Source organism: Schistocerca nitens, chromosome 6 (genome assembly GCF_023898315.1).
Source record: "Schistocerca nitens isolate TAMUIC-IGC-003100 chromosome 6, iqSchNite1.1, whole genome shotgun sequence".
NCBI lineage: Eukaryota > Metazoa > Arthropoda > Insecta > Orthoptera > Acrididae > Schistocerca > Schistocerca nitens.
This window is the reverse complement of record NC_064619.1, coordinates 126,010,533-126,028,578: the sequence shown is the minus strand read 5'-3', so window position 1 is coordinate 126,028,578 and position 18,046 is coordinate 126,010,533. Positions and strand designations below refer to the sequence as shown.

General features: G+C 40.6%; 1 protein-coding gene across 1 annotated transcript in view; it reads right to left on the bottom strand.

The window, feature by feature from the left end:
* LOC126263257 (uncharacterized) overlaps window positions 1-18,046 on the bottom strand; it is a 197,708-nt gene that overhangs the window by 66,587 nt on the left and 113,075 nt on the right. Inside the window, exon 4 of the mRNA XM_049960342.1 lies at window positions 7,518-7,645. Within this exon, the coding sequence (XP_049816299.1) occupies window positions 7,518-7,645 (128 nt within the window). The remainder of the gene's footprint in view (window positions 1-7,517; window positions 7,646-18,046) is intronic.

The window sequence follows — 18,046 nt, the reverse complement described above, 5'->3', positions numbered from 1 at the left end:
TTTGTCTATATATGAATTCATCTCCCCTGCCACATCAGAAAAAAGCCTAACTTGTACATTCATACTTTATCTGCTTCCAATGCTCATCAAACCAAGCTCCACCCATCTTCCTAATGGTGAGTGACTATAATACCCTCACAGAAAGATCCTCGAAGAAAGATCATCTACCTTGCTTGATCAGTATCTTCAATCTATTGTCAACACTCTCCTTTCCTACAACCCAGGCATGAATCACTTCCTCCACTGCCTTTTCACAGTTCCTGTCTCATTAATGCCAGACTTCTGTGGATGCTGTGTCCCTGAACAGAAGCATTCCTCGGGCTTATGGTTTTCCCAGTGTCTTTGTGGCACTAAACAAAATGCCTTCTACATCTACATGATTACTCTGAAAATCACATTTAAGTGCCTGGCAGAGGGTTCATCGAACCACATTCATGATTCTCTATTATTCCAATCTCACATGGCGCGCGGAAAGAACAAACACCTATATCTTTCCGTACGAGCTCTGATTTCCCTTATTTTATCGTGGTGATTGTTTCTCCCTATGTAGATCGGCATCAACAAACTATTTTTGCATTCGGAGGAGAAAGTTGGTGATTAAGATTCCGTTGTAATGAAAAACGCCTTTCTTTTAATGATGTCCAGCCCAAGTCCTGTATCATTTCAGTGACACTCTCTCCCACATTTTGCGATAATACAAAACGTTCTGCTCTTCTTTGAACTTTATTGATGTACTCCGTCAGTCCTATCTGGTAAGGATCCCACACTGTGCAACAGTATTCTTAAAGAGGATGGACAAGAGTAGTGTAGGCAGTCTCCTTAGTAGATCTGTTACATTCTCTAAGTGTCCTGCCAATAAAACGCAGTCTTTGGTTTGACTTCCCCACAACATTTTCTATGTGTTCCTTCCAATTTAAGTTGTTCATAATTGTAATTCCTAGATATTCAGTTGAATTTACGGCTTTTAGATTTGACTGATTTATTGTGTAACCGAAGTGTAACAGATTCCTTTTAGCACTCATGTGGATGACCACACACTTTTCGTTACTTAGGGTGAACTGCCAATTTTCCCCCATTCAGATATCTTTTCTAAATCGTTTTGTAATTTGTTTTGATCTTATGATGACTTTCTTAGTCAATAAAAGACAGCGTCATCTGCAAACAATCTAAGACGGCTGCTCACATTATCTCCCAAATCGTTTATATAGATAAGGAACAGCAAAGGGCCTATAACACTATCTTGGGGCACGCCAGAAATCACTTCTGTTTTACTCGATGACTTTCCATCAGTTACTATGAACTGTGACCTCTCTGACAGGAAATCATAAATCCAGTCACATAACTGAGACGATATTCTGTAAGCAATTTCACTACAAGCCGCTTATGTGGTACAATGTCAAAAGCCTCCTGGAAATTCAGAAATACGGAAACAATCTGAAATTGACTGTCAATAGCACTCAACACTTCATCCGAATAAAGAGCGAGTTGTGTTTCACAAGAACGATGTTTTCTAAACCCATGATGACTGTGTGTCAATAGACTGTTTTCTTCGAGGTAATTCATAATGTTTGAACACAATATATGTTCCAAAATCCATTGATGTTAACAATATTGGCCTGTAATTAAGTGGATTACTCCTACTTCCTTTCTTGAATATTGGTGTGACTTTTGCAACTTTCCAGTCTTTGGGTATGGATCTTTCATCAAGCGAACTGTTGTATATGATTATTAAGTATGTAGGTAATACATCAGCATACTCTGAAAGGGAGTTAATTGGTATACAGTCTGGACCAGAAGACTTACTTTTATTAGGTGATTTGAGTTGCTTCCCTATTCTGAGGATATTTACTTCTACATTACTCATGTTGGCAGCCGTTCTTGATTCGAATTCTGAAATATTTACTTCATCTTCTTTTGTGAAGGCATTTCAGAAGGCTGTGTTTAGTAACTCAGCTTTGGCAGCACTTTCTTCGACAGTATCTCTTTTGCTATTGCGCAGAGAAGGCATTGGTTGTTTCTTGCCGCTAACATACTTCACATACGACTAGAATCTCTTTGGATTTTCTGCTAGGTTTCAAGACAAAGTTTCATTGTGGAAGCTGTTATAAGCATCTCACATTGAAGTCCACGCTAAATTTTGAGCTTCTGTAAAAAATATCCAATTTTGGGGATTTTGCGTCTGTTTAAATTTGGCATGTTTTATTTATTTATTTATTTATTTATTTATTTATTTTTGTTTCTGCAAGAGTGTTCTGTCCCATTTTGTGGACCAAGGAGGATCAGCTCCATTGTTTGCTAATTTATTTGGTATAAATCCCTCAATTGCTGTTGATACTATTTCTTTGAATTCAAGCCACATCTGGTTTACACTTATATTATTAATTTGGAAGGAGTGGAGATTGTCTCTCAGGAAGGTGTCAAGTGAATTTATATCTGCTTTTCTGAATAGGTATATTTTTAATTTGTTTTTGGAGGATTTGGGGGTTACAATATTCAATCTCACTGTGACAACCATGTGTTCACTAATCCCCATATCCGTTTTGATGCTCATTATTAACTCAGGATTATTTGTTGCTAAAAGGTAAGTGTGTTTTCACAAACATTTACTATTCGTGTGGGCTCATGAAATAACTACTCGAAATAATTTTCAGAGAATGCGTTTAGCACAATTTTGGATGATGTTTTATGTGTACCTCCAGAATTAAACATGTATTTTCACCAACATATCGAGGGTAAATTAAAGTCACCACCAACCATAATCAGCAACTGTATCATCTGAATTGGAAGATCGGTAAAAGTATCCAATTATTATTTTATTCTGGTTGCCAACAATGACCTCTGCCCATACTAACTCACAGGAACTATCTACTTCAATTTCATGGCAAGATAAACTACTTCTAACGTGCCACCACCACCCATGTTTATCCTACCCTTTCAGAACACCATTAGGTTCTTCGCAAAAATTTCGGCTGAGCTTATATCTGGCGTTAGCCAGATTTCAGTGCCTATAACGATTTGAGCATCAGTGCCTTCTATTAGCACTTGGAGCTCTGGTACTTTCCCAACACTGCTATGACAATTAACAACTGTTATACCGATGGTTCCTGTATCTACGTTCTTCCTGTGTTCGGCTGCACCCTCTGTGACTGAAGCCCTTTTGTGTTTTCACAAGACCCTCTAACCTAAAAAACCGCCCAGTCCACGCCACACAGCCCCTGCTACCCGTGTAGCGGCCTCCTGTGTACAGTAGACAGCTGACCTATTCAGCGGAAGTAGTGGCTCACCGACCCTTTTAACTACCTACATACGATCCACAATTACTTCTACTTTGCAGTTATATTTACAAATATACCTCCAGAAATGCTCAAGTACTCATAACACACCATCATATGCAAAAGTTTTATGGAGTACCTAAAGGTTACATCTTTATGATCTGGATCGACAGCAAATCATCTATTCCTCCCTTCAGAATATTAACATATATCCCGAAATCACCTTCACTTGCATCTTCTCAAAACAATAAGCTGTCTTCCTGGCTGTCCATCTCCACTTCTCTGATGGATCCGTAAAAACCTCTCTTCATATCAAATAAACCACATATCAACAGTGCAACCAATCTCATGACTGTCACCTACCTTGTGTCACAAAGTCCTTTCCCTACAGTCTCAGAAACAATAGGCATTTATCTGCAATAGGTTAGAAACAGGAGCTTTCCACACAGTTGCTAGAGCCTTTGCAGACAGATAGTTCCCTTCTGGTCCAGAAATGTATTTCTTGATCTGACAGTAACAAACTCATCAACACTATGAACTAGCCACTGGTCAGTACTACCCTTACTACCCAATTATGAACCAAGTCTTAATTCAACCACATTTTGCCAGGGCTTTGTCTCCTTTCATTTAGCTCTGAAAATAGGGCTGTATCAAACCCAAAATCCTACCCTCATCTCCATGGTGGAGTTCTATTGTCACCTAACCAACATGATGTCCATCCTCAGTAGCTGAGTGGTCAGTGCAACAGAATGACAATCCTAAGGGCCCGGGTTTGATTCCCGGCTGGGTCAGAGATTTTCTCGACTCAGGGACTGGGTGTTGTGTTGTCCTAACAATCATCCAGGCTGGAATGATGAAAGTGAAACACTTCCAGCAAAGTGGTGATCCACAAATAGCTATGGAACTATTGTCCAGCTTGGACATGTCTCGGAGGCAGAAATGGGCACAAGCAGTCAAAAATATGGACTTTACCCACTCGAGCAGGAAAGCATGGAGTCTTCTGAGAAAACTGGGAGGAAGTGCACCAGCATGCAGAAAAAATTCCAAAGTAACTCCAGACCAAATTGCTTTCCACATCATTACTACCTCAAGAGTGCCTGCTGACAAGAAACACACAAGACATATCAGACGACAGCTTCGTGACCTGAAAAAGATGGCATCTCCCTCATCTGAGTATACCCATCCCTTCACAGTTTCATACATTGACTCTGGACTGAAGGACCTCAAACCTCTTAAGGCGGCTGGATTCGATGGCATCCATCCAGAATTCCTGATCCATATGGGAGGAAAAGCTAAGAAATGGCTGGCAGAATTCTTCACTGACATCCTGCTGACTGGTCAACTTCCATCTGAGTTTAAAAAGGTGAAGATAATATCTGTTCTGAAACCTGGCAAACCCAGCAACAGGGTAGAAAACTATCGCCCCATTTCCCTACTCAGCTGCTGCTACAAGCTTTTTGAAAGGCTAATATATAACAGAATAAGTAGCGCTATCGTAGAGAACGTTCCAGTTGATCAGGCAGGCTTCAGACCAGGGCGTAGCTGCTGCGACCAAGTATTGTCTCTCACATTCTTCATAGAGTCAGGATACCAAATGAAGCAGAAAACATCTGTGGCATTTGTTGATCTAACTGCTGCCTTCAACACTGTGTGAAGGGAAGGCCTTATCTACAAATTTCTCCACATCATACCCTGCAGAACAATGGCTCGACTGATTAACAGCATGCTAAGTGATTGAAAGTTCCAGGTAATCACTGGAAGCAACATAAGTAAGGAAAGGAAGGTGAACAATGGATTGCGTCAAGGATCAGTTCTCTCACCATTACTGTTCAACCTATATCTATCTGATCTACCTAACACTTCGTCTAGAAAATACTGCTATGCCAATGACCTGCCTCTAGCCGTATGACACCAGGAAATGAAGACAACAGAAGCAATTCTAACCAATGACCTGTCTGCATTAGATAAGTAGTTCAAAATCTGGAGACTCCAACGCAGTCTGAGTAAAACAGAAGTGTGTTGCTTCCATTTAAAAAATCAGTTGGTGAATGTAAAATTGGAAGTAAGTTTCAGAGACAGAATTCTTCATCATAACTGGAACCCAAAATATCTTGGTGTCATCCTGAACTGTACACTATGCTTCAAACAACACCTTCTTAACTTAGCTCAAAAGTTGAGGACTCGAAACAACATCCTCCATAAGCTATGCGCAACTACCTGGGGATCTTCAGCAATCTCCCTGTGATCTTCAGCTCTGGGCTTGGTGTACTCAAGTGCTGAGTATTGTGCACCTGTTTGGATGATCAGTGATCATACAAGGCTTGTTGACACCCAGCTGAATATGACAATGTGCATAATATCTGGCACAATCACATCTACTCCAGTTTATTGGCTTCCACTGTTAACCAGTATAATGCCTCCTCATCTAAGCAGATGTACTGCCCTTATGAGAGAATTCCACAAGATCTCCAGGAATTCTAACCTACCCATGCATAGCGACCTGCCACTTTTAAATCGTAAGAGACTGAAATCATGTCATCCAACTCAGTGCGATGCTGCTGACATGGTTATCAAGGATTTGAAACCTCCTGAAGAATGGAAAGGTCGGTGGGAAGCAGTGACAGATGTGCGCCTGCATAACATCTTCTCAGGATTCGACCTACCACGCAAGACCTGGACTACTCTCAACAGAATCCGTACCGTCCATGGCCGATGCAGGGATGCTCTCTCTAAGTGGAAGAAGCTGCCTAATCCAGCCTGTGACTGCAGGGCTCCATACCAGACTGTTCACCACATTGTCAGTGAATGCAGGATTCAAGCCTATCACGGTGCTGAAGAGGACTTCCTGCTAGCAAATCCAGATGCAGTGTGCTGGATTGAAGGACTGGATATTCAGTTGTAAAGACAAACTTAAGTTTCTTGTGTGTCAATATGTACATATGTATATGTAATTTAATTTTATGATTTGTCTGTATTAGCCATATGCTAAAAAAATAAATAATAAAATCATCATCTCATCCCCATCGACGCACAAGTTTCCGAAGTGGCATCAAATCGAAAGACTTGCACCCAGCGAACGGTCTGCTGACGTGAGGCCCTAGTAATACATTTATTTACCAACATGATATCTGTTGCCACTACTGTTTCTACTCTGCAGCTCGTGAGCCATTCTCCTGTGAATGACTCAAATATAATTCCTGTTCCATGCAACCACCCACCACTCCTATAGCAATTCAGTCACAGGCTTTTCCTATCCCATCAAGGTTATTACCATGTGCAAAAGCTGTAACTTCATATACCAGCAGGGCAGCATTCTATGTGAGAATAACAACTTATCAGCTGTCCACCTGCACGAATAGCCACTGCCAAGTCTTGGCTAACAATAAACTTGCCCATACAAAGGCTAAACATGCTGCACATCACAATACAGATGTTTCTGCCAGTGACTTCAGTTACTATGGCATTTGGATCCACCACTACAGCACCAGTTCCTTCCAACCACATAGGTGGGAACCACCTCTTCAGCATATCCTCTGCTCTTGTAACCACCTTTGTTTCAACTTCTGCTAGTCCTCATCCTCAGATACTCCTAAACAGTCAACCATGGGGGTGTACATATTGATATCTGTGTCTGTGAGAGAGTGTGTAGTTAGGCTAGGCAAAAAGAGGTAGTTCTCTTGAAAGCTGTGTTCTTAACATATTTTAAGGTGGTCCCTCAGATTTCCTATCTAAAGGCCTGGTGTCCATCAAATAGGTTTAAATGTCCTACATCATATCAATATGCTGAAATTACAGACTATGCAAATGAATGAACTAAATTTAATTGTGGACTGAAGCACTTCTTCCTGCATGACATTTACCCATTTTTTAATCTGCACAACTTCACACTACAAGCTTCAAATCATGTAGGATTTTAAGAGTGCAAAGTATACTAGTATTAGATATGGACTACCAGGTTTTTACTTTGTTTCAAAACTGAATACAACTCTAATTACTCTTTGGAGATTAGTCTATGTGTACACATATTTTTAAGTCACTGTTTAGCAAGAATTTGATGAATTTAACTGAACCTTATTTTGTGATCAACTTGTAAAATTAATGATTCCTCAGATGCCTAAATGTTATCGACAATATAAACATGTGAAATGTTTCAGTATGACTTATCATTAGAGTAAATGAAGGTTTTTTTATGAAAAACAAAAAAAATCAATTATTATTAAAATCAGATACAAAACAATACTTTACCTTCTTAATTCTCGTACTGAGTCAGTTAGCTTATTCTGACGAGTAACACAATTTTCTTGATATGCCAGCTGACACTTCAGTTGTCGATCTTGTTCATCTATAGTATGTTGGAGCTTCACATTCTCTAACTGAGGAAACATTCAAATGAACATAGTGAAAGGCCTAAGAGTATGTTCTGTATAAATGTTGTACAGTAATTACAATGATACAAACTAAAACTGGAATGAGGGAGAAGTTTGCTAAACAGAGTACAGATAAATATATAAGCTTTTCCCTTCTTTTAATCTTTCCTTGTAGCCTGTTGCTTGTATTAACTGCATATGGATAAATGTCTCAACTTATGGTGACTATACTAAGAGCTGGGAAGAAAACCTTCAGTTACATCTAAGATAGGATAAAGTGAATCACCTAGGGAAAAATCGCAAAGTCTTGTTCACATATTCACGCTGTCTAACTATTGGTACCCATACTGTTATCATCTTGACAGATCACATTATGGGGAATAAATAAGAATGGGCATCCCACAAACTGACATGGTAGACAGTCCTCTAGACTAAATATATTACTAGTAACACAAATACTAACTACTAAATGACAATACTGACTTAATGGGATTGCTAGAACATTGTCAGTAAGACAAGGGTGATGATCTTGATCCAGAGCTGATTTAGAAGAACTCAGGACTGGGATGAGACTGCTAAGGGCATGGCTCTGTTGAGGTTTAGTACTATGCAACATCTTGCCAAATGATTCAGACCATGACAGACCTGTGTATCACGGTTAGTCTTGTCGAAGGCCCTATTGCCATGTATGAGTTCTTGGAATGTTTGTATTCCAAGTTGAATGAAAGAATATTAAGAGCTGTGGACTGAAAAATCTACACTATCATTTCAGGCCATGGAACACATCCAGTTACTTCTGCATTGGCACATTGGTACAGGAACTTGGACAATATAAACCACTAAATGTATCATAGAAACCGAGTTTTTTCTTTTATAATAAACTGCAAATGTTTGGGTTCCAAAAATGGATTAGTGAACGTAAAATAACATCAAATAGGTTGTAGTTGGGATAACAGACATGCAGTGAATAATCAAAGCCCAAATAGAACTGAAATCAGGTGTAGGTAGTACATTTGAAACAATATTGCAAATATTCCAAGAATCTTAAATAGAACAGCAAGGCTTATTTAATCATAATAATTATGACAACAGTAATACCAGTTTAATAATAATAAGCATAAGCATATTCCATGGTAACTGTTTATGAGTCATTGATGAAGATGTAGAAGACATCTACAACATGACCAGAAGATTCTGAATGACAGCAAATCCAACTAAAAGATGATAACTGAAGAGTTTAACACAGGTAGAATGTGATGCTTCTTGGGAAGTTTTGGAAATAATATCAGGAATGACATGGGACATTTATCAGCAGAAATTCCCAAGAGGAACAACATGTTTGTCTATAACACACACATGGACAAAAACATCTAAAATGAAATTGATCACATTTTATCAAATAACAGAGAAATTGTACAGGAAGTGACAGTTCTTATGTTTCTTACTATTGTATGTGATCATGCATGTGTATGATGCAGAGAGAAAATAGGTACAAAGCTATAATGAAACAGATTCATCAGGCAGGAAAGTAGAACTGCAGACTTCAATAATCTGCTTAAAAATGCTGAGATATACCAGATTAAAGTATGCAGCACAGTCATATTCTTAGAGAATGATGATTATTTAGAGATATGCAAAAATGGTATTTCTTTAACTATGCTACTGATACAGACAGGAAAATATGTTGCTGGTAGAGTAAAAAGGCCAAAGAAAACAGTCTCAAACAAGACAAGTCAACTGCCACAGACAAAGTTAGGCTTTCTAATAAGCACGGCATAATATATAAACAATACTATTTGGAAATGTCTCCCGGCGAAAGTACAACAAGAATTTGATAAGAGAAATAACTGAAAACAATAGGTGTGTGAAGAAAGCAAAACAGAAAGTTAAACAATGGAAAGTCCATTAAGAATAAAGTTTGCAAATTGTGATTTGGCTTCACAGCAGCTGTAGAATATTTCAGAACAAATGAAAATTTGTTCTGGTCAGGCACTTGAACTTGGATTTGGATTTCCCGCTTATTACAAGTGATCACTTTAACCACTGTGGCAATCTGATCGTATCTCCAGGAGTGGCCCAAATCTCCATTTTTCCCAGTGTCGACTCTCGCTTGTGCTTGCGCTATATTACCATGATGAGACACTTTTTTCTCTCGTCATTGCCTTGCTATGGCTTGAAATACTGTGGTGCAGTGTCTGAGACACTGCACTGTTGATCAACAGCCGCATTCAGTTATGGATGAGCTTCGAAACTTGCATTTATGGTTCCACATCAGCTGTCCAATACTTCAGAACAAATGAAAATTTGTGCCAGACTGGGCCTCAAACCCAGATTTCCTGCCTTTCCCATGCAGCTGCCTTAACCACATTGGGTATCTGAGCATGTCTCCTGGATTGGCCCAAATCTCCAACTGTCCTGGTGTCTATTCTCCCTTGTACTGGCATTATATTATTGTAGGGTTGGCCCAGGCCATCTAGATCCTCCTCTACACCACCAGATTTTGTGAACTGCACACATGGAAGTTATCTTTGCAACACATTTTTTGCTCCCAAATTATCCTGGACTCAACCTATGGTAACCTACTGTCCCCACACCCTCCATCCAATAGTTTCCAGCTCCTCTGTCCTATTACTTCTTACCAATTCACATACCCTCACCCTCACTGTTTGCCACTCTCTGCTAATGTACCCACAAGTCTTTTCCCTCCCTCTGCTCCTCTCCTTTTCCGCCCCTCCCCCTCCCCTCCTTCCCCAACAGCATCCGAACCCTGTGCTTGGCAGCCAGGTCTGCTGTCATCTAATCCCTGCATGCTCTGCCAGACAGTGCTGTCTTCTTTTTCCCCATCTGTATCCTGCTATCCCTACCCCTTCCCCTTTTCTTTTCTGAAGAAGACTTTGGCCGAAAGCTCAATGTGTATCAGTCTTTTCATTGTGCCTGTCTGCAACTCACTATGTCACCTTTATAGTGAGTAGCAACCTATCCTTTTCGTAATGTTTTTAAAATAGAAAGTTATATGGCAACGGAATGGAAAATTGTGGTGGAATGTAAACAATTTAAGGAGTAAAAGTAACAACTCAATGAATAGTAGATGTGCATGCACACACATGCGTGCACCCACGTGTATGGCTATATTGTGCTTGCTGAGTACACTATGCCTGCACTGCAACTCATCTGGGGTGAGAGGTTGTGTCCTGTGGAGTGAGTGAGCAGGGAAATGAGGTGGGGAGCAAGAAGGAGGGTTGGGGAAGGGTGGTTGAAGGCTGAGATGGAATGACTGCATGAGCATGGGATAGGAATGTAGCAATGGTACCAACTAGGTGACCTGGTTCTGACAGCGAGGAGGCACGAGGTATGCATGGATTGATATCAGGAGGATTACAGGATTGAGGATGTATTACAAATTTAGTATCCAGTGGTTATATTGATTCCCCACCCACTATGAGTATCAATAGAGATAACACAGAGAATCCACATAAGGCACCAATGTGCACTTTTGCTGTGTTTCCATATGTTTCTGTCAGATCCAGGAACTAGACAAGTTACATTACCTCAGGTACCTTCACTGCATGCTAGCACAGGAGAGTCAAAGACAATTCTGCAGTACAGTTTTAATAACTTGGAGATATTGCTTTACAGACAGGCACAATAAAAAGACTGATAAACAAGTAAGTTTAAGGCCATAAGTCCTTATTCTGAAGTAGACAACACAAACGCGTGCGCACACATGCGTGCGCATGCACGAATGCGTGCATATGCACGCACACACACACACACACACACACACAAATTTATACAAACACAACTCATACATACACGACCACTGTCACTGGTGCGAACAACTGCACATGATGTGAGATACAATATGGGTGGTGGGGATAAGGTGGGGGCTGGGACAGAGAGGGAGTAGCAGCATAAGGATGGAGGACAGTAAATTGCTGTTGTACAAGCACACAGATATGTGGTGGTGAGAGGGTAGCAAAGCTAGGTGCAGTTGGGAGATTAGACGGAGGGTGCAGGGGAGGGTGGGAGAAGTGGAGAAGAAGAGAAGTAAAAAGAGTGTGGGTGTGTTTGTGGAACGGAAATTGTGTAATGCTGGAGTGGGAACAGGAAAGGGGATACATGGATGAAGGACAGTGACTAATGAAGGTTGAGGCCAGGGGGTTATGCGAATGTAAGATATATTGCAGGGAGAGTTCACATCTGTGTAATTCAGAAAAGCTGGAGTTGGTAGGAATAATTCAAATGACACAGGCTGTGAAGCAGTCACTGAGGAGAAGAACACTGTGTTGGGCAGCATGCTCAGCAACAAGATAGCCCAGCTGTTTCTTGACCACAGCTTGTCAGTGGCTATTCATGCAGACAGACTGTTTGCTGTTTGTAATGCCCACATAAAATGCAGCACAGTGGTTGCAGCTTAGCTTGTTGATCACATAACTGGTTCCACAGGTAGCCTTGCCTTTGATGGGATAGGTGATGCTTGAGACCAGACTGGAGTAGGTGGTGGTGGGAGGATGTATGGGATAGGTCTTGCATCTAGGTCTACTACAGAGATATGAGCCATGTGCCAAGAAGTTGAGAGTAGGGGTTGTGTAGGATGGACGAGGATATTGCGTAGGTTCAGTGGGTGGTGGGAAACAATTGTGGGAGGGGTGGGAAAAATAGTGGGTCAGACACTCCTAATTTCAGGGCATGGCAGTAGCTACTCAAAACCCTTGTGGAGGGTGTGATTCAGTTCCTCCAGTCCTGGGCATGAGAGATCTGTTCCTGTACAAGGGTGGGAGGGTAATTACCATCTGTCAGGGCCTCAGCGACACCCTCTGCATATTTTGAGAGGGACTGGTCTTCACTACAGATGCGACGAGCTCAGGTGGCTAGGTTGTATGGAAGGGTGTTCTTAGTATGGAATGTGTCACAGCTGTCGATGTGGGGGTATTGTTGATGGTTGGTAGATTTGATGTGGATGGAGGTACTGATGTACCCATCTTTGAGGTGGAGGTTAACATCAAGGACGGTGGTTTCTTGCGTAGAGGACGACCACGTGAAGCGAATGGGGGAAAAGGTGCTGAGGTTTTGGAGGAATGTGGACAGGGTGTTCTCACCCTCAATCCAGATCACGAAGATGTCATCAATGAATCTGAACCAGGTATGAGGTTTAGGATTCCTGGTGTTTGGGAAGGATTTCTCTAGATGGCCCATGAACAGTTTGGCATAGGATGGTGCCATGCAGGTGCCATTGTCGTACCCCAGATTTGTCTGTAGGTGATGCCTTCAAAGGAGTACTAACTGTGGGTGAGAATATATTTGGTCATGGTGACCAGATAGGTCATAGTTTTGGAATCCATCGGGTGTTGGGAAAGGGAGTGTTCAGTAGTGGCAAGGCCATGGGCATTAGGGGTGTTAGTGTAAAGGAAGATGGCATCATTAGTGATGAGCGGGGCACCACTGTATTTGATATTGTACTCACCAGAATACTGAAACTTATCCCTATTATTACAGATTTTATGGTGGAGATTGTATTTTAAAATGTTTTTGGATGATAACCAGTTTTAATGTTTGATTTACAAAAACATTTCTCAATTTTGTTGGAAGTCTTTTCATTGTAACTTAAAGCCATGTACATTTTGTTGTTGCAGCTGCAAAGTGACTTCCACTTATTTGTTTTATTTGTTTCTTCTTTATCTTCTTATAAAATTTCACCATGTCATTGCTTCTGTACCCATTCACCATGGCAACATGCTTTAAAACATTCAGTTCTTTTTCTAATTCCTGATGGCTTAGCCACAATCTTAATAACCTGTAAACCACTGCATTAAAATATGACCACTGATATTGTGGTGGGTGGCATGACTGCTCATCAACAACATCTTTATAGCAAGAGCAGCAATCGAATGAAAACAAGACAGATGCGGAAAAATATACGTAAACTGTTCATTATTCCAAAAGTAATCACCGTAACTGTTGGTACATTTATCCCATAGTGAGACAAGATGATCATTGCTTTCATGGAAAAATGTTTAAGGTTGCCTACAGAAGTATGTCGTACTCAGACATGCACCTCTTTGTCAAAGCAAATCGATGGCCATGAAAGTCTCTCTTCAGGGCTATAAAAACACGGAAATTGCATGAGGAGAGATTGGAGCTGCAAGGAGGGTGTGTATCGGTTTCCCACTGAAACTTCTGCAGTATAGTCAAAACAACCATAGCACCATGCGAGCATATGGAAACATTTTGTATTTCATACAGTATTTGCTAATTAGTTATTCTACTGTTGTCTATACAGCTTTGGTCTTCCACTTTGCTCCTATGCACGGATTGAAGTAGCTGTGGGCATCACCAATAACAAAGTGAAATGTCACATAAATAAAATGCTTTTGCAATGTTATGAGTTTAGCCCTGCTACAGGAAGAAATACTTTTATCACTCTATCATCTACAGTGCATTGTGAACAATTGCACAGTGATGTGTGCATGCCAAGTGATCTTTTTGTACACACTGCTGTCAACAATAAATTCATGTTTACCTCGCTCACTAGCATCCCCCCTCATTCCACAAGCCAACTGCACTGGAATCCCTACAGTGGTGATCCTGTAATGAAAAGCAGAATCTATTTTGTCAGAGTTAGTTTTGGAAATGGTGTCATTCCATGATCACCATCTTCTCAAACAGTTTGAACATAATGATGACTTTAAAACTACCACATATAACATTCTCTTCCATCCTGATCAGCCTACAATTTATGTGAAACACGAAAGTGATATTCTACCACATCTCACCATCTACAGCAACAATTATGAACTTGTGCAGGAAGAATGTTGAGTTCATTTTGACCTTTTTTGTGACTGTCTCAAAAAAACAAGACAGTATTCCAGCAACTAATTCAGGTCTCCACAACAACATCTTGTGTGCTTTTAGCAGTCCATCTGCATTGTGAATGATCCAGATGAATCCATTCATAATCCAATGAGGGGCCCAGCCAGCTGGGTCATGTGAGAAGACTCCCAGTTTTCCATCCACACCAAGCGTGGTCAACGGGATCTTGTCCACTGTTGCTCATGGACCAAATGTTCCAGCATATCCCCAACTTCTGTGGGGCACATACATGACCAGGTTCTCAACCCAAACTAGTCACCTTCCAACCCAAACATCCAGCAATGTGATTCAGGATCACCAGATTCATACATTCTGGAATCATCGATGATACCTCCAAGCCGATGGCCCTACTACGCTACAATAAAGGATCATGCCTACATTTTTAATGACATTATAGAAGCACATCTGGCCAAAGGCACATTTGACATTGCAAAGGCAGTGTTGCTCCACCAACTTTGCAAGACACCAGAGAAACAGCTACAACAAGTAATTTACAAGAAAAATTGGGCTGCAGGACACCATCTCAGCTGTGGAGACATCTCTGTGAATCGATCAACCCAATTCTCATGCCAGACCACAAGCTCTGGTTAATTAAATTGCTGTCTCAGATAAAGTCAGTGATGGTTTCGGATGAATACCACGCTAGGGTGAACAAATTATTCCTGGCTTACAGATTTTCCATAACCCCACAGCAACGTCAATACCTGGATATGAAGTAAAACAATGAATACCACAGCACATTCTTGGCACGACACATTGGCTGCAGCCACAAGGAGACACAGACACCCAAGCATTTAGGTACACTCATGAGAGTGACGTCATGAGTGACCCTCACTGGGAATGGTGACCTTTTGTTGGCCATGGCTGCCAACCCACCACCAACAATTATACATCTTGTGGCAGCGAGGGGGCACAGCCACAGCTGTGTTGGTTTCACTCATGTTTTGGTGACCAGGCACACAACTACTCCAGCCATGGAACCACCCAAATGAATAACAATGCAGCCACATGAGTTCTGACTCATCCACTAATGACAGCAGTAGATTGTATGTGTTAGGCAATGCAACAAATCAACATTCCTTTATAGACTTTGGACAGGACTACTCCACTACAACCTCCTTCAAATCTTACATACAACATCTTCCTACAACTACTTAACAATCATTGAGCTTTGGAGTCGAGACTACAAGCTGTGATGTAGAATTATGAAGAAAAAAAAGATAGGTTCAAGCTACATGTCAAGGGAGGGTGTGGCGAAGCAAGCTGGGATAATTTTACTTCCCCCTCTTGTTTTGGAATCTGCCTCCTTAAAATTCTCCTTTTCACTTTTAACTAATTACCATTAACATATGTGATTATAATCTGCATTTTCATAAAAGAGAAAGATTGGCCCTCAGTTGTAAAGAATATAACACCAGGTCTAATTTTGTGCTTAGTTTCATTTATGTAATTGATTTTCTAATTTGTTATGACTATTACTAGTTAGTACCTTTCTTTATAGGGTGAAATTAGTAATTGTTTTGTAACCTGATAATAAACATTTGGAAGAAGTAGTACTAGAATTCTTAAAATATTTATTTGGTTCTATTCGGTTAACAAAGCCAGCCCTTAATTAATTCCAAAGTAATTAACAGTTTTGTCAAAAGTATTGTTTGCATAATGATATCTGTTAATTTTATCATTTAAACAAATAATTTGGCTTAACCCTTGTAGTAGAAGAAACCATTAAAAAGAACCAATTTTTTAGGTATTCAGTTAGTTTAATGAGTTAAGATTTAATTGAAATTTCTGTAAATTTAACTTCAAACAATGTGTAGTTTCAGTAGCTATTATTGTGAGGATATATAAGGGCCCGAATTTTGGTCCTGAGACAGTCAGTCCACGGCCGAGTTTCCAACAAGGAACCCTTACTGGTAGATCAACAACAATGGATCAACTTAACTGTGAAATAAGTGTAACACAATTAGGTCGTGTGTTAAAACAATGACAGTGTCTGTTCCACATGTACCTTTTTATTTTTCAAGAACTGTGAACTATGTGGTTAGCTTTTTACTGCTGTGTATTATTGGGGGATTGTGAACAGTGAAAGTAAAGAACTGTGAAACGCAACTGTGCACCTGTTGGCTACATCATTTAAGGTAGTCAGTGTTGAACTTCATCCCCCATTTTTCAGTCGGTATCACAACACAGTACGTCGACACGGAGGACAATCAACAAAGAAAAAAAAAAAAAAGAAGGCGAATGTCACAAGGGTCGTGGATGCTATGCAATCTTTTCTAAGGCAGTTAAAGTGGGAACAGCACCACCACCTGCAAATTCCTGGCATGAATGAGACAGCAGTAACATTAATGTCGACAGACTGCACATACAGACAGAGGTTGCATACTGCACAGCATGACTCACTGAAATACAGGTCAATACAGTGAACTTTTCTAACAGTGTGCATTCACCCACTGTGGATGCCCTTGTTCCCCATGCATCAGATGCAATATAGTGCACACTGTGTGAAATTAACGCCACATGAGGTTCACTATCCCCTTGCATTGCCTCAAACCCACCTGGATTATTTTAGGTACACCCAGTACAGATGACACAAGCGCCACTTGGACAGAAGGCAACATAGAAGAGAGAGATGACAACACACAACCTCATTCGTCACTACCACAAGCAACCCCTCCGTCACTGTAGCTCAAGAACTTTGACACTGAGCAACAACCTTGCAATGGTCATATCCAAGTGCAGTATTGGCTACCATCCATTTGGCCACACTTTAAAATATGTGTGCTGCCAATCATGCTGCCATGTTTCTTACCTTGTCACTGCAGCATGAGTGCATTGCCAAGAATGCTTATGCTGGTGCCAATGGTACAAAAGCACCCCTCTCTAGAGTTTCAGCTATGGGTCTACTGAAGTTCAAACATCAATGAATGGAGCCCATTTTGTGTGTTTGCCATTTCATAACATTTACAGACTTTCATAGCAGTGAGGGCTCATCCTCTTTGGGATAGTCATTGTACTGAAGACTGACTGAATTTTAAACCTTGGTATCTGAATTAATTTCAACATTCAAGTCTACTGTTAGCAATTGATGCTGCAACTACAGCAAACAAAGTTTTGTATTATATTTGCTGTTTGATATTAGATGTAGACTAAACTAACATGTGAATTCTCTGATCACAAACGGCGTCTGTTCTTTGCTCCTGTATCCAGTAAAGTCCCACAAAGTGTGCAAAGGAAGTTACAACATATTGGTGATGAGAATGGGTTAGTGGAACAAGGACTCCGGATACCAGAGCAGGACTTTGTGTGTGTGTGTGTGTGTGTGTGTGTGTGTGTGTGTGTGTGAGAGAGAGAGAGAGAGAGAGAGAGAGAGAGAGTGTGTATTAAATTGAAATATGTAAGTTGTAATACTTAAGATGAGATAGTTAAGGAATTGTGGCGTACCAAGGAGAGCAACATCTAAGTGCTGAGCAGCGTCTAACAGCTCTTGTTCAGTTTCACTGTCAGCAAATAACAGAACTGCTGTTGGCAGTTTCT